Raw genomic sequence first — 23877 nt, 5'->3', positions numbered from 1 at the left:
AGAAGTTGAAAAGGAATATTTACTTAATCTACATCTGTACCTCTTCTTAATTCTTTATCCTTCTATCCCAGTATTTTAAAAGTATTTTCCTTTTAAGCCCCATGAAACCTTTACATTTTTACTCCCATCCTTCTTTTAAGTTTTTCCAGCTTTGGCTCCTGAGATTAGGCAACCAAGATAGAACCCAGTGCTCTATGATGGGGGCACATTATCGCTTTGTATACTCTGCCATTCTATTTTCTATAAACAGCTGTTTTTTCTCTCTCTCTCTCTGGCCGATGCCTTCACCCAAGGTTCAGAGACTAGATAAGAATAGAGAATGCTTCTTACTGATAGCTGTTTATTCAACGCCACATTTTCCATTCTACAACACAGAATTTTGACAGCGTTATGTTCCCACCTACACAGAGACCAGGAACTAAAATTAACTCAGTCCCAGTAAAAAAAGAGCAGGGTTTTTTTTCCCTCCAAATCAGCTTCTAGACTTCCCCTCCCCAAAAGCATCTGTGCACACGCACACACACACACACACACACCATCTCTCAGAATGAAGCAGAAAGCAAACAGCCAAACAGAATGAAGAAGAGACAAAGGGCATAATAATTTTTAAAACAAATCAGTGATTTAGTAGGAGCAACTTCTACATCTTAATCAGTATTAAACTACCCCCCTCCCCCGACTCGAAAAGCGGCTTGCTTTTTCGAAAGTACTGATTGTAGTCTAGATGCTCTTTTTCGAAAAAGGCTTTTTCAAAAGTATCTTTCGAAAAAGCCTCTTTTGAAAGAGGTTTGCAGTCTAGACATAGCCCATGTTATTAAGTTAAAGACACTTCGACAGCTTTTGGGATGATCGTTTATTTAGAACCTACCAAATGCTCTAACGTGCCTTGTGAAACTCAGATACTACGGGCCAACCATTGGATTAGTGCTTTTTCTTGTCCTGAACTTCAAGTTATCCCTTCTCTATAATGTTCCTCAGTGGTTATCAGAGTTTATAAATGGTCTGTGATACAGTATATGGCAAAAGAAAAAGATCACAGTGGTGAAAGTATCTCAACTTGACAGATGCCAGGTGCTATTTTATACATTCCTCTACAGACACTATGATGAAGGCTGAGGAATATTTCTTTTTTCTCTGACACAGCATCTACAAATCTTTCTTCCCAGTTACATGTTTGAAATAGTAGGCAATAAGACTCCAAATTGCTTGTATTCAGCGAGACAGATTAAATCCATGTCTACAGGCACAAAAATACAAAATTACAAAACAGCAAATGCAACGTATTTGGTAGAATTTCATCTTGTGTTGCTGATGAAGCTCACTAGGTGTATGAAATAGACTTTGTCCAATTAGCTGTGAAATTAACCCATTTTCTTCACGAACAGGTAAATCCAGGAGTGAAGGTTTGTTTTCATTACTGACAAAATTGTCAATGAGTACATGCAAGCATTATGCCAATCTCTTTTATAGCAGTGTTGAAGACCTTGCTCAAGAATCCATCCTTTCTTTTACTTAGTTTTCCATTCAGTCCCAAATCTCCCCATTCCAGAGATGGAGGGCTGGATAAACTGCAAAAACTACATTAGTATCTTTGGCGGACCTCGGCCACGAACAAAAGTCAGCCGTCCAAGTTGATCTTGTTATCTCTTTCAGCAGACATACTGACCATATTGCATCAGTTTATATGAATGACTTATCAAGAGTGGCTGTGATGGATCATCTGGGCCTTGTTTTTTAGAAAGCCCTACGTTATTACTCTCCTATGTTCTGCCACAAGGTTTTCCTCCTCTCACCCCAGTAATTTAATGAACAGCATTTCAGGCAGTAGAGCCATACTTATGCTGACACCTAGTTTCACATTCTCCTTTGTGACCGCTAGTTTGAAACTTACACCGGACAAGAATGAGGCAATGCTGATGCACAGGAGAGAATGGAAAAGCTTGCTGTTCGTTGTTTATTAAACAAGTATGCCAGCCACCAGTGAAAAGGTGCAACGTCTGGATGTCAGTCTTAGTTCTGCTCAGCCTGGAGGACCATTTTCTGATAGTCAAGAAGAGTGATCATCTATGCCTTCCTCAGGCACCAAGCAACGATATGGCATGAGTACTGGACAGACAACTTCCTTCACGGTATTCCTGGGAGGGGGCAAAGGCATCCTGCCCCTCTCTCCATCTGCACTTCACTCTTACATGTATCAGGTTTCATTTCAGGGGAGAATAAATAAGTGAGGAAATCGCCTTCTCCCATAGCTTCTATTTGTACATGTCCACGAGAGACACTCTCCTCCCAGTGAGGGTGTCGAGCTCTGTATTCAAAATGTACCCGAGAATCTCTTCTAACCATGGAATGCTAACCAGGAGTTTGGCCAAAGCAACCTCCAGGCGAAGGCTGCTGTGGCGAGAATAGCTAGCACTGAACCAAGGTGGAAAATATTAAACTTGGTTTTGCCTTTCTAGTTCTACTGTAATCTGCCCTGAGTGCCTGGTGAGGACCTTCCATCAAAGAGGTTGATAAACTGATGGGGAAACAGAGTGATGCAGGAAACTAGAGTGTCCAGCATCGTCAGATTTCTAGCCAATATTCTGTCTGATCCAATTAGCTGTGTTCTTGCTGAAAGTATTTTGGTTACTCATGGAAAACTGAATACCTGGTGAGGAGTCTAATAGCTCCCTAAGTGGAAATTTTCTCCAGCGACAGTCCGCTTTCCTGATGCTCTTTTACAAAATGGAGTGATAAATAATTCCCTCCTTTTTCATAGTGAACCCACAAGGGCAGAAGACACATTCAGATATAGGACCTTATACAGGAGGCAGTGAGGTAGAGCAACCCTCAAAAAAATTCAGGCAGGGATAATACAGTTTACCTTTCTCAAAGGGACTGATGGGATGAAATAGTCTAGCCAGACATCCACCAGCACCCCGCTCCTACCCTTTGGCCAGACACCCACCAGCACCCCACTCCTGCCCCCTCCCTCCTGGCCAGGGCCAGACACCTATCCCCAGTTTGCTCCTGTACCCTATTTCCCATCCAGATTCTGGACCCCCATCCCTATCCCACTCACTGGCAGCTCTGTCCCACCCACTGGATCCCTCATTTTTGGCCCCACTTCAGGTTGTAGAGGTGTCCAAAAATTCCACTAACTGTGAAACCCCAGAAGAATTAATCTGGCCTGGGGCTGGGGAACCAGGGGAGTGAGGTGTCTCAGTTGGGGCCACATTAGTGAGGCTTGGGGAGTTTTGGAGAGGTTGGTTTTTTGCATCTCACTTGTGTGGCCCCGACTGACTTTTCTGTGGGTCAGTGACCCCTGAATCAAAACTGGTCCCCCACCCCCTCCCATAAATAAAGACAATGCTGAAACATTCTGTGTTTGACAATGTTTTATTTAAAAATGAAGCCTGGCCAACAAGCCCTCATCTGGCCACAGCATCATAACACTCATGTGCGCGCACACGCACACCCAGATCCCATCCTGAGCTTATCATACACTGGAACCCCCTTTCCTGAGCCTCTCATGTCCCCAACCCAAACTCCTGCACCCTCACATCTACAAACTAGGGGCTTGCTCAGCACCCCAACCTTCCCCAAATCCCTACACTCTCCAGCCTGGAGCCTCCTTCCTGAGCCAGTATACCCTTCTCCACTTCCTCCTGGACCCAAATTCTCTCCCAGAGCTTGCACCTCTCACTCCTTCCCACGCACAAATCCCTCATTCCCATCCCAGAGCCTGTACCTCCTGTATCAACCCAGTGAGAGTGAGTAAGGGCTGGGGACAGCAAATGCTGAAGAGGAGGGGAGCAGAGAGGGTGGGGCCTCAAGGAAGGGGAGGGGTAGATCTTGGCTTGCCCTGACACTTAAAAAGTGATCCTGGGTGTAAAAAGGTTGGAGACCACTGGGTTAGAGTGGGGGGTAAAGGCTGAAGCACCTTACACTCAAAGTCTTCATGGATGAAGAATAAGGCAACCAACAGAGATGTCATATTTCAATTCCAGTGCAAAAAAAAGAATCAGCATGAACCTGGTTTACACTGTATTTCATTAAAGAAAATTCAAAAGCTATTGTTTGCCAGGCTGAAGCAATTAAACGTTTTTATTCGTCTTTGTCCAAAATGGCCTGTAATGTTATTTTCATCACTACATTTTGTGTAGTATATCTATCTATCTATAGATATATAAAAATAAATAGATAATATGTGGCTCTTTTCACTATCCGCTGCTATTTTGGCTCTTCGTCTCTAATGGGTTGGCCACCCCTGATCTATGACCTGATACACTGCAGTTCTGCATTCTAATGAGGTACACTTGTTCAGAGATTTTCAGATCAAGCTCTCAGAACCCTTCAAATTTTCTTGGGTGTTACTGAAGATGACTAGAGTAAGCACCAGACAGCATGTCTGTGGTACTGTCTCTACAATAACTATTTGCAGGAAGTAATCTATTGGCTCCTACCATCAATTTGCACTTCACTGAATTAAAGGATGTTGCTGGAGTGCTCAAATCTTTGGTTTAACTTTACTCAACAACTCTTCTGAATAACTTCTAGCACCCACCTTTCTCCTGTCATGCATTTCTACTCCTGCGACAGTTTTCCCTCAATTAGTTGGTTGTCTTGGGACAGGAGTGGGAGTCATGCTGCTGATCTAGGAGGAATGGTGGACTGGAGAATTCAGCCCTGGACTCCCCCTCCTTTGCTTGCATAGTCCCGCCTGCCTCTGGACTAAGAGTCCTTTCTGTGGCACCTGTTTGAATTGAAGGAGCAAAAGGAAAACTTTACTGGCTATTTCAAATTGTATATAGATATTTTTAAAATAGCTGATGAGCCAATGTTTTTCCTCCATAGTCTCTAAAATGGTTTAGCCTAATGCTTTCTGATTACCTTGCCGAGTACTTAGATGTACTCATAATGTGCTAGACTTATGTGCAAGCTTTGAGACACAGGTGTTGACTAGCTATTGTGTTTACTGCCACAGATACCTGAGAATCTAAAAGAATCCAAAAGAAGCAACTATAATTTTCTTTTTAAATGATTTAATGCCTGATGACTTCTCTGAAAGAATTCAAAATCAGCTGTCATTACAATTCTTTTGCTCCAAAGCATTTTTCAACAGTAGGACACTCATAGTTTTGGGAAACATTTCTAAGTATATCAGTAGCTCCAACATTTCCATCTAGCATGCCCACAATGTTATTCGCTTAACAAGGCTTTAGAAAGCCACAAAATCTATTTTGATGGGCCCAAATTATTATATGGGGTTTATCACCTGACCTTACAAATTGCTTAGTTAGTCTTTATTACAAACCACGGGATGTGAAAGCAAGCATTTAATGAAGCTGGAAAATAAAAAGTGATAACACTAGTGATCACTAAGCACCTTTCCATTTCAAATGCTGTTACAGAAAGGCAAATGTTATGTTGCACACATTTCACCTACTATCATTGTGCAAATGAATACCCCCGGTGTACATGGAAACAGTAAGTCAGGATGGATTTTCTGGGAACACTGCCCTTGGAAGTGAAAAGGTTAAAAATATGATTAAAAAATCTGCTGAGATTTCCCTCCCCATGTCACCCAATAATTGTATTTTTTGTTATATACAAGACATTTCTGAAGACCCCTATTTTGAATTGTGCACACCATTCAGCCTCATGTATTGGCCAACATGTGGAGACAGAAAAAAAATCCTATCGCCCACTGATTAGTGATGACGGTATGGGAAGTACACAGTATAAAGCAAATCATTCATGATAAATGACTATTCAAATTATACAGTATAGCCCTCTCCTCTCTTTCATGTGCATAACTTTGTGATAAAAGAATGTCCAAACTATATAAGGTAACAATATGGTCTTGCTTTCATGAATGTTCTAAAACAAGATTAAAGAATAGTTAAGCTAGAATCTTGACTTCTTACAGAGTTTACTAACAAGATTTCTTATTCCCAAGCGATTGCCTTTCTTCAACATACTCTGCTAGGGTGGCTTCTGCTTCAGATAGCAATAGTCCCTTTATTTATGCTATTATAGCATCTGATTTATGTTGTGGTTTCTTCTTTTCTAAGGCCTAAAACACTGACTTATTTTTCATGACACACAGAATAGTAAGACAGTGCTAGTTTACAACTGGGCTCAGTATAAATATTTTCATTGTTTTCTTTTTCGTATCCTCTTGAATGTCCTCTAAACAACATTTGAATATCAGAGTTTTTTTAAAATCACACGAGAGCCGTTCGACATTACAAATAGTTTTGATTTAATGAACACAGGTAATGTATCAAATCTTTTAATTTAAGTACTGTTGAGGCGCCCAAACTATAAATACCGGCGGCCGCAGCCCCCACTCCCCTTTCCTCTGGGCTCAGTGTGGGAGGTGAGCATTGTGGAGGATGGGCCTCAACCTGTTTACATGTCTGTTGGGCTTATTTGGGTTTCCTAAATTATACAATTTCCTCAAAAGCAGAATGAAACTATCGGGCACAGAGCCTTCTTAAAAGTTGCCAGGCCACCAACTAGTTCACCCCACTGGACACGAGTTGATCTGTGGGCCAAAATTTCCCCCCCAAATTGTAGCCCAGGGAGTATCATGCTCCCTGGCAAGAGAAGCCATAGAGGATAACCCTCTTTGGCTACCGTAAAGTGGGGGGACAATCACCTGCCATATCTTTAATTCCGGCTCCAAATTAACTGCATATTAGATGCTTACCCCTAGTCTCAATACAGAAATAGAAAATTCTCTGTATAGGATAAGTAAGTATTGATACACTTGAAAATAAATACTGAAAATAAACCTACTTTCCCAGCTAACTAGTGATGCACTCTGAATTAGGGTATACAGTGTCTTGATCCATAGCTGATGCCATCAAAGGTCTATTACCAACATTCATGACAATCCAAAGTACAGAGAGGTTTTTCCCCCTCACTTAACCTTTTAAGAATTGAACATCTTTGAGTGGTGTCAGATTGGCAGCCTTAGAAACAGATGCTTTCTGTTTATTGCAGAACTTATATTACACAAGCATCAAGTTTCCCTACGCTGCTTTGCCAGTTTAACTCTCATGACCTGAAGGGATTAACTCCAGCAGATGAAATACTAATTACCTATGCTGGTGTGATATCTGAACTCCCCACTAACACTATTAAAAAGCATGGCAACATGGTGAGTTATTAAAATTTTGACAATTACAGCAACTTCAAGACTTATCACAACATATGTAAGTTATGATGTATACAGTATTTTCGTTAATTGTTCATGCTATTTTGTATTGAAATCAAACTTTTTAATAGGGCTGTCAATCACAATGAAATCACATGATTAACAAAAAATTTACAATTAATGTCTGTTTTAATCAACTGTTAAACAAGAATGCTAATTGAAATTTATTAAATATTTGTGCATATTTTTCTACATTTTCAAATATATTTCAGTTACAACACAGAACATAAAGCATACAGTGTTCACTTTATATTATTACCATGATTATTTGCATCTCAAAAATGATAAACAATGGTATTTTTCAATTCACCTCATACAAATACTGTAATGAAATCTCGTTAGCATGAAAGTCGAACTCACAAATGTAGATGTACAAAAATACTGCATTAAAAAATAAAACAAGTGTAAAACTGTAGAGCCATGGTGTCCAACATGCTAGCCACGTGACTATTTAGCTGGTTGAGTGTGGCTAGTTAGCTTGAACAACATGGTTATTTGGCCAGTTGAGTGTGGCCTAGTTCACTATAGCAGTAGTCACTATAGTTTGACTAATTTGTCAAGCCCTGATCATCATCATCTGCAACCATAATCAATCTACTCGCCCGGGGTGAGTAGATTTTAAGTTGGCATGGTGCCGCAGCGCAATGAGCGCATGCGCAGCGTGCCAAACCGCATAGCTGGCGATTGGGCTCGCTGCCGCTTGTCAAGCCCTGATGATGATGATGGCTTCTTGTTTCCAGTGTCCACTGAAAGTGAGAACAGGTATTCATATGGCACTTATGTTGATGTTACTGCAAGGTATTTACATGCCAGGTATGCTAAATATTCATGTTTCAACCACCACTCCGGAGGATATGCTTCCATACTAATGATGCTTGTTAAAAAAAGTATGTGTTAATTACGCTTTTGACTGAACTCCTTAGGGGAAAAATAGTATGTCTCCTACTCTGTTTTACCCACATTCTGCCATATAGTTCAGGTTAAAGCAGTTTTGGATGATGACCTAGCACATATAATTCATTTCAAGAGCACTTTCACTGCCAATTAGACAAAACGCAAAGAAGTTACCAAAGTGAGATTTCTAAAGGTAGGTACAGCACTTGAGCCAAGGTTTGAGACTCTGAAGTGTCTTTCTAAATCTGAGGGACAAGATGTGGAGCGTGCTCTCAGAAATCTTAAATGAGCAACACTCTGATGTGGAAACTATAGAACATGAATCACAAATCAACCTTCTGCTGGTAGTGTCTGACTCAGAAAATGAAAGTGAACATGCTCCTGTCTGTACTTTGGACCATTACTGAACAGAGCCCCTCATAAGCATGTAATAGTAGTTGAAGCATGAAGGGACATATGGATCTTTAGCATATCTGGCATATAAATATCTTGTGATGCCGGCTACAACAGTACCATGCAAACACTTGTTCTTACTTTCAGGTGACATTGTAACAAGAAGAGGGCAGCATTATCTCCTGCAAATGTAACCCGACTTGTTTAGCTGAGTGATTGGCTGAACAAGAAGTAGGACTGAGTGGACTTGTAGACACTAATGTTTTGCACTTTTAAATTTTGGAATGCAATTTTTGTACATAATCATACATTTATAAGTTCAACTTTCATGATAAAGAAATTGCACTATTCTATTTGAATTAAATGAATTGAAAAGTACCTTTTTTTACAGCACAAATACCTAAATAATAAATACCAATTGTTCTGTGTTGTAATTTAAATCAATATATTTGAAAATGTAGAAAACAAAAATATTTAAATAAATGGCAACTATTAACAGTGTGATTAATTTTTTTAATTGCGTGACAGCCCTACCTTTTAGTAAAGGATACAAAAGGTACTGTTCTTAAGTTTTATTTCTCAATGAAGTTGAAATTTTATATACAAACTCTTTAACCAGTTACTTCTTTTGCCTTAAACGAATTGTACTTTTCAGATACTCTTCTCCATTTTCAAATAACTGCTAGTTACACTGGAGTGAAAACAAACTAAGTTTAGCAGGCTGAGTCATTACTTGATACTGGTCCATTTTGAATAAGAAAACATACCTAAATTTAGGTAACTGGGCACATTTACAAAGGATCAGTTCTGCATGCAAAAAGCCCACAAGCCATTAAACAATTTGTTCTTACATTTTTTGAAGCACCTGGGCCATCACAACCCCATTCGTTAAATCTTCCACAGTCTGGCATGGTGCTTCAACATGAAATGTCTGGATCTGAACGGGGGAAAAATGAAATGCTCTTATTAGCCTGTCTTAACTATTTCTTACTAATGCATCCAAAGTGTTTTCAAAAGTAACACAACAGCACTGTCACCAACAGCAAATGGCAGTTTAATTGTATCAGTGAGGGGGGGAAAAATACAAGTGCTAGATTTTATTTAGTGAACCACAATACTGAGAGCTGTCGTCTTGTTGCATAATCATGGACACAGCTGCACACGTACAGTTGAAACCAACATTCTATTACAAGCTCTGACCAAAATTTTAAAATCTTGAGCAACTGGAGTTGCATTATTAAAGGAGATTTGCAAAAGCATGTAAATAACTTGGGAACAAATTCCACTGAACATCTGTGGAACTTGTACGTTTAACCACCAACCAAAGTCCCTATTTAGGCAAATACATAAAACACCTGATTCTTAAAAATGATGATAATCTAGAACAGGGATCAGCAAATACCAGGCAGTGGGGCGGATCTAATCCCTGGCAGGCTCCCACCTCTACGTTTACCTGCGCCTTTGCAAGTAGGATGCCTGCTCTCATTGGATGCAGATTGCCATTCATGGACAAAGGGAGTGGCAGGAAGCAGTGTCCCAGTCCCCATCACTCCCATTGGCTGTGAACAGTGATCCATACCCACAAAGAGCTGCGATGGCCCAATACCTGCAGAGGGGCAGGTACGCATAGTGGTGGCAGCCCGCCCGGGACTAATCCTGGTAGGCCGCTACTTTTTTACTGTTCACCCCTGATCTAGACAGTCCACTGGTCTCCCATGGATCTATAATATATACACACATATGCATGAACTCTGAAAAATTAATTCCTCCGAAGTGCAGCACAAGAGTGAGATTGTGATAGTACAAGCAGGTTTGTCCTGGCCAGTATTAGTTTGCTATTAATTGTAAGGTACTCAATTACAGTGAACCCTCGTTTATCGCGGTAGATAGGTTCCAAACCCGACCGCGATAGCTGAAAATCCGCGAAGTAGGGACACCATATTTAACATGCATATTCAGACTTTTAAAACCCTCCCTTTACGCTTGGGAGCCATTGCAGGGGTTAAACAGAAAGTTCAACAAAAAGTTCAACTTCAAACAGTCACGCACAGCACAGGTTAAAGTTACACAGTAACGTAGCAGCATCTACCCGGCGAGAGAGCGGCAAACAAAGTGGCCGCGAGAAGATGCTACTGGTCGGAGACAAGTAATGAAAAAAGTCCGCGAAGTCGTGAATCCGCGATGGTCGAACCGCGAAGTAGCGAGGGCTCACTGTACTACAATAAATGTGGCAAAAAACAATCTAGACTGAAAAAAATCTCTGGTATAAATATAGAGGTTAAGATGAAAGGTGCTGGTATCTAATTAAGAAGTGGAGGATGGGATGTGGCTGAGTCCTTAATGCCATATGTGGGGGGTGAGTAGGGGTCTGCAGCCCATAACAGAAATATAGCTTAGGGAAGGTGGAGGGATGACAGTCATTTTGGTCATGACGCACATACTAAGGTAGGATTTCATTTTTGAATAAGCAATATAATAATATATACTTAAGTATTTGCGTAAGGGATTGCAAGAGTGTTTAGGGAATTTTAATATCTATTTTCCTTATGTGTTTTCCACCATATTTTGTTACAGTTCTGGGTATAAATTTAAACTAATTTATGACTGCTATTTAACATTATTATTTGTTTTAACATCTAGAGTTTCTCCCACTTTGTCCCATTCTCTTTCTACTATTATTATACCACCTGGAGGTCCCAATGAGAATGGAGTCTCTACTACATTGGGCCCTGTACATAAACATACTGAAAAATCCCTGATAAAAGAACTTAAAACCTAAGGCCGTATCTACTTCAGAGAAATTAACCATTCTAATAGAACCGGTTGCACAGGAAAAGTTTAAGCAAAATGTTTTGGTTCGGTATCAGATTCTCATTGGAGGCTGCTGAAGTCTTGTCCTATATCCCCTCTTGTATCACCTTCTGGGTACCTATCCCGCAATTCTTGGCACAAATCCTAGAAGCAGGGAGAAATTTTACAAGCCCTCACAGGATAACCAGGAATCCTTGGAGAAGAGTCAAGCTTTGATTCCCCTGGAACAGGCCTCTAGGTCCTCTAATGACAACCATTTATGAACTCTTTTTGGAAAAAACAGGCCAAGATAAACTCTGACCAGATATTTCCTGCTCAGCAACAAAAGTTTCTAGCATACCTTTTGGAAAGGCCATCTGGAGGAGTCTGAAGGAAAGGTGTGGCAGTACCGCCAAAGAACCCAAGATGAGCATCTCTCAGAGCTCATCAGGCAACAAAGAATGTATTCATCACAGCTAAGTGAGCAAACAGGCAAAGACCATGCACTTCCATAACTGTTGCTTTTGGGTCCAGATGACAGACAGACTAAAATGGTTCTCAAAACCAGAAACAGCCAGCCGTGCCTACAGAACCTTCAGGATCAAAGGAGACTTCCCTAGAAATCTGTACTCAACTTGCTCCTGATACAGCAGTATCACATGACTAGGATGACAGATCTCCTTCACTATGGAAAAGTGAGCAGCCATAACACTGCAGAAGTTGACTAACTTAGTTTTCTACTATCCAGATAGAAACCTAGTTGCGAAGTCCATTGTAATAAATACCTTGCGTGCTACAGGGACACATGATCAAGACTACTAACGAGCCAGAGATCAAATAATTTAAGTGGCTGGGCTCCCCAAACTGTAACAGGGCCATTAATGGATTCCACATGGCCTTCTGTGCCTGAACACAAGCCTAGAAATACATAACAGAAAGGAAAATGTTTCCGTGATGATGTAATCCAAACTGCATCTCCAAAGGGAAGCCATTGCCTGGAAAAGTGCATGATGCCAGGACTTAAAATAAACAAACAAATCCGCCCCCCACCACCACACACACCTCTACATTTCTCAACAACAGGAAAAGTGGGAAAAGATTCCCACTGAACAATATCGAGGTTATGGGTGTTTCCATCCCCATTACGACCCCAAGTGATCCTGTCTGCCCCATGCAGCTTGGCTCCTTAAATCTTCCCCAACTATACCAACAACAGTAGATTTTTCTACACACTGAACCAATACAGAATGGTGGTGAAGTGTGTTTCTGGGATACCGAAAGCAAAATGTAGATTGTCTGACAACTGTTCCATGACTAATATTACCATAGCCAGAGCTGCTTGCTGCATTTTACATAATGTAAGTGGGGAAAAAAAGCAGAGCTCAGTAAGGACTAGAGTGGCTCAGTAAGGACTAGAGTGGCCTTTTCACAGCCAATAATGTGGACGCAGCTAAAACAGAACAACTTTACTTCTGTTGAGCATGCTCTACAGATCTGAAATGGAGGGCACCAAGGACTGATGCTTTATTTCTTTTTGTAATTCCTTGAAAATATCTTTTCTTGTATAATAAGGAATGAAGGACTAGATAGGACATTTATGCTATGTATTTTTTTAATGATTTGTTATAATGGAGACCGTGTATTACATTATATCAAGTATTAGCAACATTAAAAAAACACAATGCCTTTTTTCTAAAAATCAAACTCCATTTTAATAAAGGAGTCCGGCTGCAGAAATATTCTCCTTTCCCTATGTCAAAAATAAGAGCTGAATGTCTGGAGAATAGCTGAGAAAGAGCCAAAGAGGTCGGTCCCAATCCAAAAAGTTGTATTCTCTGCTTTGGGGATGATATGTTGGTGGGCAGCACAAAGCAGTGCAGGAGCAGGCTCTATTTGTGGGAACAGAGCAGCAGCCAGGTTCTTTTGTGCTTTTACATTGTTAGTAAATAATGGCTGCTGAAACTCTGCCTCCCTGTGCATTTCTGCTATATATATTTTTTTTGCATTAGTTCTGTCCTCCTGCTGGAGCTGTTCCTGCCTTCATGGTGTTTTCAAGACTGCCCTCATCTTTCATCCCTCAAAGTGGTTAATTCATTCTAAGTTTCTGTTCACATTCCCTTGAGGTTTGATGAACTGGTCCTTTCAACTTTTCAACTACCAACATGGAGTCTGGAAGCCCTGAAAGCGAAAACAAGATACGATCGAATTAACACCTACCACAATCCCTTACACGTCCCACAAAATGTTAATGAATGAGACAAAGGTAACTTTTTCACATTCAGATTCCAATAACTAATGCAGGTCCATTTGACACAGAATGTTACGACATCCATTCCCAGTTCTCAAAGGGGAAGGGAGATATGTAATGCACAATGTTAAAATGGTGTAATAAACTTACTTATTACAACAATTAGGAGCTTTAAAATAAGGTTTTTATTTTTTGTAGATGATATCCAATAAGAAGCTCTGTAATTGGTAAGTCTTGGTGAACTACCTTGGTGATAGGTCTTATGTAAAAACAAATTTTTTTTGTATTAACTTTGGAGAAGTTGCCAAGCAGTTTTCCAATACAGGAACTAGACTGGGACAAAATAAGGGATAGAATTAATGAGTTTCTCTACTAGATCACCCTTCACAACATAAAAAACACGCTTCTTACTTACATAATTACACTCCAAACTTGTGCTTTATACTATTTTACTGGCATTAAACAAACAGGCATTTTCATGCATTCATTAGGAACACAACGTCAATGTGATTGCAGATATCCAAGTTGTGCATGCAGTATGGAAACGGATGGATGCCATATGGGCCAACCAATACAATGTAAGGTCAATGTGTTGGCAAACAACCAATAATTAACTTATTACAGTGTTATAGCACGTACTGTTTTTATTTTTCCATTGGTGTTTCATGTAACTTTTTTTTAAAATCCCCATGATGTGCTGCCATTTTGGATGTGGCTACGTTATATAGCACAGCCGGCTGCCATAAATGCCAAATTATGTGCTTCCTCGGTTACAAAAATTGGCAGCCCATGCAGCTGAAAAATGTACCACAGGTAAGCAGAATGAAAAGGTGAGTCCAAGGCAGACCAGTTATGGGTGAATAATTGATCTGAGTGGCATGCCCTGTGGAGGGGATAATTGATTTGAGTGGCATGTCTTGTGCTATGGAAGAGAAGAGTAAGGGGAAGGTGCTTGAGGGAGAGGGGACTGGCAGAGCAGGAGGAGAGGCGAGACATAAGGCTATACCTCCCCATTCACAAATATTCACATAAGGCTATACCTCCCCATTCACAAAAGAGGGCATTCAAAAGAGCCCAGAAAAAATTCTGAGCCCCTAAATCTGAAAAAAAAAAATTTAAAAATCGACCCCCATTGGTACTTTCCACAACAGGAAGCTGAATACCTGACGACGCTTTGCTCAACCCCAGCTTCCACTTCCTCATGCTGAACCAGGATCTGGGCTCCCATCCTACAACTGGATCTTGTGATCTGAACAACTCCTGGTCAGGCTGAGCGCCATGCTTCCTGTCTGGCAGTGGTGTGCTCTTCTCCTCTGAACCATTATGCTACATGACTTCATGATGTTTTTGAACATCTCATGTGGAGCAGAGGAAGAAGTCTTCAGGCTCCTTGCCAGGCCCTTGCAGAAATGGAAAATTCTATACCAGATCTTAAATTTTCTGGTATCATCATTGATCTTACACTGTACCTTAGGCTTTTGATTTTATCCCAGCATTGTGTACAAGCCTATGTTATACCGAGCATCCAGATGGCTGGTAGTACAGAACAGCATTTAACATCACTGGCCAGCTGCTTCTAGATTTTCTCTTAATCACATCACAATTTGGACCCAAATACCTGAGCCAGCCAGCCACACGTCAGTAAAGATTCTCCTTTAAGATATCCTAGTAATGCTTGCAATATTCACAATCAAAGAAGCCCGCAAGTTGTGCAAGAAGTTGCTTGCATTGCAAGCTCTCTGCTCTAAGCTCTATGATTTGTGTGGTGTTATCATTGGTAGTAAGAGTCTCCAGTGTAGACAAGACCCTAAAAGAGGCAGTAAACCAAAGGCTAAGGAAAAGTGATACAACATGCTTGCAGAGTGATCAGTGTTGAGTGGCATGCATTTTATTGGTTCAACTTTTCTCGTTTTTAATAATTATCTTATAAACATCCAATGCCTAGTCTAAATCTAAACTTTTGCCTATTTAATTATATTTTATTATATTATTTACCCTTGCCTACTACTTTTTGTCTTTTGATCATTCTCTAATATATTTCATGTACTTCCATTTCTTCTGGAATGTTGCCTGTGCACATTCACATGCAACCCCTTTCCCTTCCCTGAAAGCTGTGCTTTTGGGTGGCCACCCAGGAGAAATTCAGGTGCCACCCAACTCATCAGCAAAACACCCAGAGCTGCAGCATGTGTTTCTATTGGTGGTGCACATCTGTACATGCCTCTGTGCACAAATTTATTCCACACCTGGATGGTAACAATTAAGAGGGAATGTTGCTCCCCAAGCCCTTTCTCCAGTGCCAGTTAGCTTCAGGATCCTTCTAGAAAAGGAGTGGTTATTAGGACCACGTAAGTGCCTTCTCATGGCACAAAACGTTTAGGACAGAGGTTTTTGGTGAACCTCAAGCTCCCAAAAATGACAACTCAGGACAAAAGAAGATGATGAGGCCACAAATATATGAAGGAAACATTGTGAAGAACTCCATTACTGCTAGGTAATCTCTCTCCTACAAAACAGACTCTGCATACTCTCGATTATGGAAATCCAGTTAATAGGACAATCCCAACAAAGGTAAAATGAGATTCTAATTAAAAAAGGATTACAGAACAGTTCTCCAAATCAAGTATCAGATCTAGATGATAACCAAGAGAGCAGTGCTCAGTAAACCTTAAAAGAGAATACCAGCTACACAGCCCTGAAGATTGTAATGTTTCTATCACAGCAGAGAACCCACAGGAAAAAGGAATAACTATGGAATATGTTCCCCAAAATCTCAAGTATTTACATGGTAGATAAAGCACACATACCACTGCAGAGTCTAATCTATTTTGACAGTCACTCAGCATTCCCCTAATCCTGATCTATTAAGATTACAAAAAAATCTAGGCAATTTCCAAAATGCCTTTGTCCTCTCAGTACAGGACAAAACTCGAAACACCTAACTTCTAGGATACAGAAGCTAGGGTTTGGTTTAAAAAGCACCTTAAAAGACTAATGCTTATGTTCAGGTAGAACTCAAAACATTTTTAAAGAAAATCAATAATTAAAGGCTACAACTCACTCATTCTCTTGCAGATGTAACTAATGAAAATACTACTTTTAGTGATAGGTAGAATTAAGAGCATTCTTCTCAAGGTTCAGAAGGTGAATGTGTCAGCACTAAGCTGTGATATCACATCAGTGAAGTTGTCTGCCCAGTGTAAGGACAACCAATCCTTCAAAGAACCCAAGGACAGCAAGAGGACTTTTTAGTTTCAGCTAGAAGTTATCAAAAATAGCAGACATGTTTTGATCAATGACAAGGTCAGGATGAGAAATTTCAACTACAATAAACAGCCCAAAATTGATGACATGGGTGCAAGTATGGGGACGGGTTATCTGATGCCCATACTGTAAACTTTGTCCATTTCACTGCCAGGTGAACAGGTTCTTGAAATGCCGCAAGATATTACTTCACACATCGCCAGAAGCAAAGTCCTATGAGTCAAGCAATGAGGTAAAGTATCTCTGGGCTTGGATGCAGAAAGAAAGGTATTCTTGGGATATCAATGCAAGAGTAATGCTTGACCCAAGCTGGAGTGGTCAGGATGACCTCTGACTTGCCCTATTTTCCTGATCAGTAAGCAATGGATTTAGTGGAAAAGCAGTCTATGTTCCAATCCAACAGGACCACTTCCTATTGAGTTTGTCCACTCCTGTCCTGAAATAAACATGTTGATGGTTTCTATTGCTAGTTGTCACAAAGATCTAGGAAAGGATAACTCCACCTTCTGAACAACAATTCTACTATCAACTGTTTAAGAAACCATTTCCTCTGGTCTTCGCTTCTATGATTTTTCTTATCTGCCAACACATTTTCTTTGCCAACCAACTGGAGGTACACCAAGTAAATGTGATGAGCCAGACACTATTCACTGATACAAGCACCTTCCTGTTTGTCAAAGTAGAAATGTGCAGTCTTGTCTTGAACATGCAGCCGTGAAAGAGACAAAAGACTGAAAAGTCCATCAGATACTTTCCAGCTCTGTAATATATATCTATGGACTGTTCCAGTGACCGTGAATGTCACGCCAATTTCCCTGGTATAGACAAACACATACACTCTGATGCCTACAATATGCTATTATCTAAGCAGATATTTAATGAACACTCTAGAGAAGCCAGATCCAAGAACTTTGTATTGGTCATGATTGTTTCCATACAAAAGCAAAATTACTTTCAGTCCAGTCTAAAAGCTACATGAAAATATATATTTTCTATGTTGAGAGTTCCAAACCACTCTCTCAGGGATACAGGTAAGAACAACAAAAAGACAGAGATAATAGGTAAAATCAGCATGTAAAATATGAACTTTCTAATATAATCATTTAACCTTCTCAATTCCATGATGAAATGAAGGCAATTTTTTATATTTTTTATGCAAACATAAGAATGGCTATACAGGGTCAGACCAAAGGTTCATCTTGTAACAGTAGCCAGTGCCAGATGCTTCAGAGAGAATGAACAGAAACATCAAGAATTAAGAGATCCACCCTGTGACGGCGGGTTGGGGGTCCCCCGTCTCCTGCACCCCGAAATGGCACAAACAGACTGCACCAGCTGGTGTAATGGAGGTTGTTTATTGCCTCTCCAGGATACAGCACAGCACAGATGTAATCTGGCCACAGAGCTGGGCTAGGATGCCTCAGGCCCCCTTGAGATGGGGGAGACTGGGCCCCTAAACTCCAGTCCCTTTCCCTAGGCTGTCTCCTCCATGCTTCCAGCCAACAACTCACTAACTCTCTTCCAGCCCTGCCCCGCAGCCAGGGCAGCATCCACCTTCCTTTGTTCCTCTCCATGGGGGGTGTCTGGTTCAACAAGTTTGGCATTACCTTTGCATAGTGAGGTTTTCCCTGCTGGGTCTTGCTCCAGACAGCAGGGGTCACCACAGCCCAGCAAGTACCCCCACTACATCACACACCCCATTGTCAGCTACCAGCTTTTGACAGTCACAGGGTAGAGATAGCCAAGATGAGCCACGATTGGGTAATAGCCATGGATGGACTTATCCTCCATGAAATTATCTAATTATTTTTGAACCAAGTTATACTTATGGACTTTACAACATCCCCTAACAACAAGTTCCACAAATGAACGGTACGTTGTTTGACGTATCTCCTTTTATTTATTTTAAACCTGCTGCCTATTAATTTCATTGGGTGCCCCTAGGTTTTGTGTTCATGAAGGCATAAACATTTGTTTACTCAATTTCTCCACAAAATTCATGATTTTATAGACTCCATCATATCCCCACTTATTTCTCTCTTCTCCAAGATGAACAGTCCCAGTTTTTTAATCTTTCCTCAGAAGGAAGCTGTTCCAAACCCCTAATCATTTTTATTGCCCTTGTCTGTACCTTTTCCAATTTGTATATATATATTTTTTGAGATGCAGTGACCAGAAATGCACATATATTCAAGATGTAAGTGTCCCATGGCTGTATATAGTGGCATTATAACATTTACTATTTTACTATCTATCTCTTTCCTAATGGTTCTTAACATTGTCGGCTTTTTTGACCGTTGCTGCACAATGAGCAGATTAGGGATGTAAAATCCAGTTTAAAAAGTTAACCAGTTAAACTATATGTTTAAATAGTTAACTGGCCCAGCACAGTTAACTGGTTACAGATAAAGTTTACCTGTTACCTGTTTAAATCTCTAGAGCCAGTTAGTTCAGAGAATTATCCACAAGAACTCTTTCTTGAGTGATAACTGCTAATTTAGATCCCATCATTTTGCCTGTATAACTGGAATTATATTTTCCAATGTGCATTACTTTGCATTAATAACAGTGAATTTCATCTGTCCTTTTGTTGCCCCATCACCAGTTTTGTGAGATTCCTTTGTAACTCTTGGCAGTCTGCTTTTGACTTAAATACCTTGAATAGTTTTGTATCCTTACTATTCACCTCTTTTTCCAGCTCGTTTATGAATATGTTGAACAGTACTGGTCTCACTATAGGTCCCAGGAGACCCTGCTGTTTACATCTCCCCATTGTGAAAACTGACTATTTGTTCCTACCCTTCATTTCCTGCCTTTTAACCAGTTACTCACACACAACAGTAACTTCCGTCTTATCCCATGACAGCTTACTTTGCTTAAGGCTCTTTGGTGAGGAACCTTGGCAAAGGCTCTCTGAAAGTCTAAGTACAGTAAAACTCCGATGGTCCGGCATCTGACGGTCCGGCACTCCTGATGGTCCGGCACCATCAGGAACCCGGAAGTGCTCCGGGCAGCCGGACCATTGGAGCTGCTCTGCCCCCAGCTTCCCCGATTCAGCCGCTGCTAAAACTGACCAGCGCTGAATCCGGGAAGCAGGGGGCAGAACAGCTGGAGTGCTGCCGGGTAGGTCCAGTAGCGCTGCCCCTCGGGGCTGCGGGACCAACCTAGCAGCACCCCAGCTGTCCCGGATTCAGCCGCTGCTGAAATTGACCAGCAGCTGACTCCAGGAAGCCTGGGGCAGAGCAGCTCTGCCTCTGGCTTTCTGGAGTCAGCCGCTGATCAGTTTCTGCAGCGGCTGACTTGGGGACACCTGGGGCAGAGCAGCTGGGGTGCTGCTGGGTTGGTCCAGTAGCGCCGAGGAGCGGCACTGCGGGACCAACCCGTCAGCACCCCAGCTGCTCTGCCCCAGGCGTCCCCAAGAGCAGCTGGGGTGCTGACGGGTTGGTCTCGCGGCGCCAAGGGTCGGCGCTACCGGACCAACCCGGCAGCACTCCAGCTGCTCTGCTGCAGGCGTCCCCGATTCAGCCACTGCTGAAACTGACAAGCAGCGGCTGAATCGGGGACTCCTGGGGCAGAGCCGGACTATCAGAAGGGAGCACTATGAGAGGGTCTGGGGTAGCATCCCCCCACCCCACCCCAGACCCCTCATAGGCCCCCCCTTCTGATAGTCCGGCATATCTGATAATCCGGCACCCCTTGGGACCTAAAGGTGCCGGATTATCAGAAGTTTACTGTATACCTTATCCACTGAATCACCCTTGTCCACATGTTTGTTAACCCTTTCAAAGAATTCTAAGATTAGAGGGGCATAATATCCCTTTATAAAAGTCACATTAATTCTTCCCTAATAAATCATGATAATCTAAGTGTCTGATAAATATGTTCTTCCTGCAAGCTGCATGAAAACTTTTTAAAGACACCATAACAGACACCCAATTTAAATGTATACCCCAAATTAAAAAACATAGCAAGAGACCTAAAAGAGTGTCACCGTGGCTTAACCACCATGTAAAAGAAGCAGTGAGGGACAAAAAGGTATCTTTTGGGTCTTACTGCATCATACCATGACACTCTTGAGCGGGCATGATCTAGAAAGCCAGTGAGACTATGTCTAGACTATAATGTTTTATTGGAAAGAAGGTACGTAAATTGCGCTCCACAATTTGCGAACCTTTTCCCGATAGTTTTGTCGGAAGAGGCTTTTCTGAAATTTGGGCCGTCTAAACTGGGCCAAATTTTGGAAAAACCTCCTCTTTCAGAAGAGCCCTTCTTCTTCATGGAAGGAGGAAGCCAGGGTTTCCGAAAGAGCACATCTGCGCTCGCTCACACACACACGCACGCACGCACATGATCAAATGCGTTCCCTGAATGCAACAGAGTTTTTCTAGGATACCTCTGGAATCCTGGAAAAAACCCATAGGTCTAGACGTAGCCTGAGTGACAGTGAAAGAGTGAAACACTGTGCAGTGCAAATGGTGAAGGCATTGGTAATGACAAAATGGCAACAACAACAAAAACCACAACAGCATCTTTCTCTACAAATAGCTTTGTGAAAGTTTCACATATCCATGAACATGTGGAAGGAAAGTTAAAGAAAATCATGCCTGATTGTTTCTTCACAGCGGTGTTGAATGTAAATCAGCTACTGATATATGTATATATAACAGACAGTCATTTTAACACACAACGTGCAGAAAAACAAAGGGTCCAGATATTTTTTGTTGTGCTTCAGAAAGTTGTTGTAGGTTTTGGAGATTTTAAAAAGCTGTTGGATATGTAACAGATGGAGCACCTGCTGTGTCCAGCTTAAGAACTTGGTTTGCAGGTTTTACTGAAGCATTACCCTGCATTATTCATCAAGAGTTGCTGTGTGGAAAATTGCAAAACTTTAATGACATGATAAATATGCTCATGAAAGTTACAAATATGATAGGGATGGACAAACAGATCACTCCCTCATCGCTAATTAGTAGTTATAGAGTAGGAAAATATGGAGGTATATAGAGAAGTGCACTAGCTAAGTCATGGAAAATGCCTTGTGAAATTTTTTCCAACCAAAAATACTGTGAATGTCGCCTTTCTGAAAGACACTGAGTTATGATACTACAGAGTTTCAGGAAAAACTGAAGTTTTCCTGTGCTACGCAAAATTTTTAACGGACATAACCTGAATTGTTTGATTCTGCAACTACAAGACATGAGCTAGATTGCGTTAGACCTTATTGCTCAAATGGACAGGCTCTGAAGCAAGCTTACTCTTACTAACATTTACCTGTTGCATTTGAATTTGCCTGCTTTACAATGTGATGCACATGCATTAGAACTGCAAGAATATGAATCAGAATTTAGCAGGTATGCTACTAACAGAAATGCTACTGTTCAATTTCAATGAACATTTTAAGCATTTTGAAAATTTTCAATTTCATATCATGCTTTTTAATGATTCACTTACCATTTTTGTCAATGACCAGTGCCTTCTAAACTGCAACTAGGTCTGTGAGAGCAGCAGAACATTGTATTGTTGCAAAGAAGAATAAAATGGATACTCAGTTGTGGAAACTACTCACTGAGTCCCACTTCCCAAATCTGAGAAAGTAGGTGTTGAAATTGTGCTTTCGGTTTGGGAGCACTTCCATTTGCGAAAGTAACTTCTCCAGACAGATTGATATGAAATCAAATGAAAGGAACCAACTGACAAATGAAGCACTCCTCCATCTTAGTCAGGTTGAATGCATTAACATTGATATATGTATATCTTTCAGTATGCACACAAACTTCACCCCTAAGTTTCACACTGACTGACAAGACACTGTATAAATGATAAGCAGAGGAGAAAAATGTTAAGATGGGTTTGGTTTTTTATTTTGTTTTTTTGCTATTTTCATGTGGATAAACTATTGTAGGGCTTACTTGTTTATTTTTGTATTATATAAAGGTTGTGCTAAACAAGACTACAAAGGCACTTTCCCCACTCTTGATAGTCACATCTCCACATCAAATGTTGCAAATGAGACACATCCAGCCTGATTTGATTAGCCTCATTAACACCCGTCCTACACTTGACAAGCAACTTTTTTATTCTAATATATAACCCTGCCTTTATAATTTTTACTCCAACTTATCTAATGAAATGGGTTTTACACCTATGAAAGCTTATGCCCCAATAAATCTATTACTCTCAAAGGATATTTCTACACAGCAACATTATTTCAAAATAACTTAGTCCACGTCTACACAGCAAGCAGTTATTTCAAAATAATGCCAAAGTACTGTCAAGCTGGAGGACTTCTTATTCTGACTCTTATAATCCTTGTTGTACGAGGAGTAGGGGAAATTGGAGGAAGAGTACTCTGTTTCAAAATAAGTGCTGGGTAGACGCTCCCAATTTTGAAGCAAGCTATTTCGAAATAAGCTACGCAACTGACATAGCTCAGTTTGCATAGCTTATTTCAAGTTAAGCCCAGCTGTATAGATGCACCCTACAGTGCCACAGGACTCCTCTAATTTTTTTTCACATACAGACTAACATGGGCTGCCCCTCCAAGAGCTTTGTTCTTAGGGAAGACGAGACTCATAGCAAGAGTCCTCATCGTAGATCGCCTGGCTCCAAATATCATTGCTCCTTAAGGTTCAGTGGCCACATGCTATAGCTTAGGCCTCAATGCCTGATATGCTCCTGTGGCACTGGTGCCTTTAGCTTTAGCCACCACACCCCTTAGAAGCACAGCCAAGGCAGCTGAAGTAGGACGACAGGGGAGCCCTTAAGCACAGAGACATTGACACACGCAGGTGTCCGTCCTTCCATCACTCCATCTCAGTTGTCTGCAGCTCTTGTACATTTCAAAGGGAGAGGCACAGAGGTGAACACCTGCCAGCAGGGATTTCTTCGGTGCAGGTCCCCACTGCTTCTCTCCCTTTGAAATGTATAGGAGCCTCGGGCAGCTCTTGTACATTTCAAAGGGAGAGAGGCAGCAGGATAGCAAGCGACTCCTTTATTGACTAATTGAGTAATCGATGGAAATTCCATCGACTACTTGATTAGCTGATTAATCAAAATTTAACATCCCTGCTATATACCTGTT

General features: G+C 41.1%; 1 protein-coding gene and 1 long non-coding RNA gene across 4 annotated transcripts in view; both read right to left on the bottom strand.

Moving 5' to 3' along the window:
- Positions 1-23877, bottom strand: part of HOOK3 (hook microtubule tethering protein 3) — a 94140-nt gene that overhangs the window by 68101 nt on the left and 2162 nt on the right. For 2 of the 3 annotated variants that reach the window (XM_075931325.1, XM_075931327.1), the window contains exon 2: positions 9346-9431. In XM_075931325.1, the coding sequence (XP_075787440.1) occupies positions 9346-9431 (86 nt within the window). Of the gene's footprint in view, positions 1-4546; positions 4736-9345; positions 9432-23877 lie in introns of all 3 variants that reach the window. The other variant, XM_075931326.1, reaches the window with a different exon arrangement.
- On the bottom strand, positions 12879-19935 carry LOC142829787 (uncharacterized). The gene is made up of 2 exons (XR_012904574.1): positions 14696-19935; positions 12879-13462 (listed from the first exon to the last, which is right to left on the bottom strand). It is a non-coding gene; the product is annotated as an uncharacterized LOC142829787 (long non-coding RNA).

This window comes from Pelodiscus sinensis, chromosome 6 (assembly GCF_049634645.1).
Source record: "Pelodiscus sinensis isolate JC-2024 chromosome 6, ASM4963464v1, whole genome shotgun sequence".
NCBI lineage: Eukaryota > Metazoa > Chordata > Testudines > Trionychidae > Pelodiscus > Pelodiscus sinensis.
Note: the sequence above shows the minus strand (reverse complement) of the source record. Positions and strands in the feature narration are given on the sequence as shown.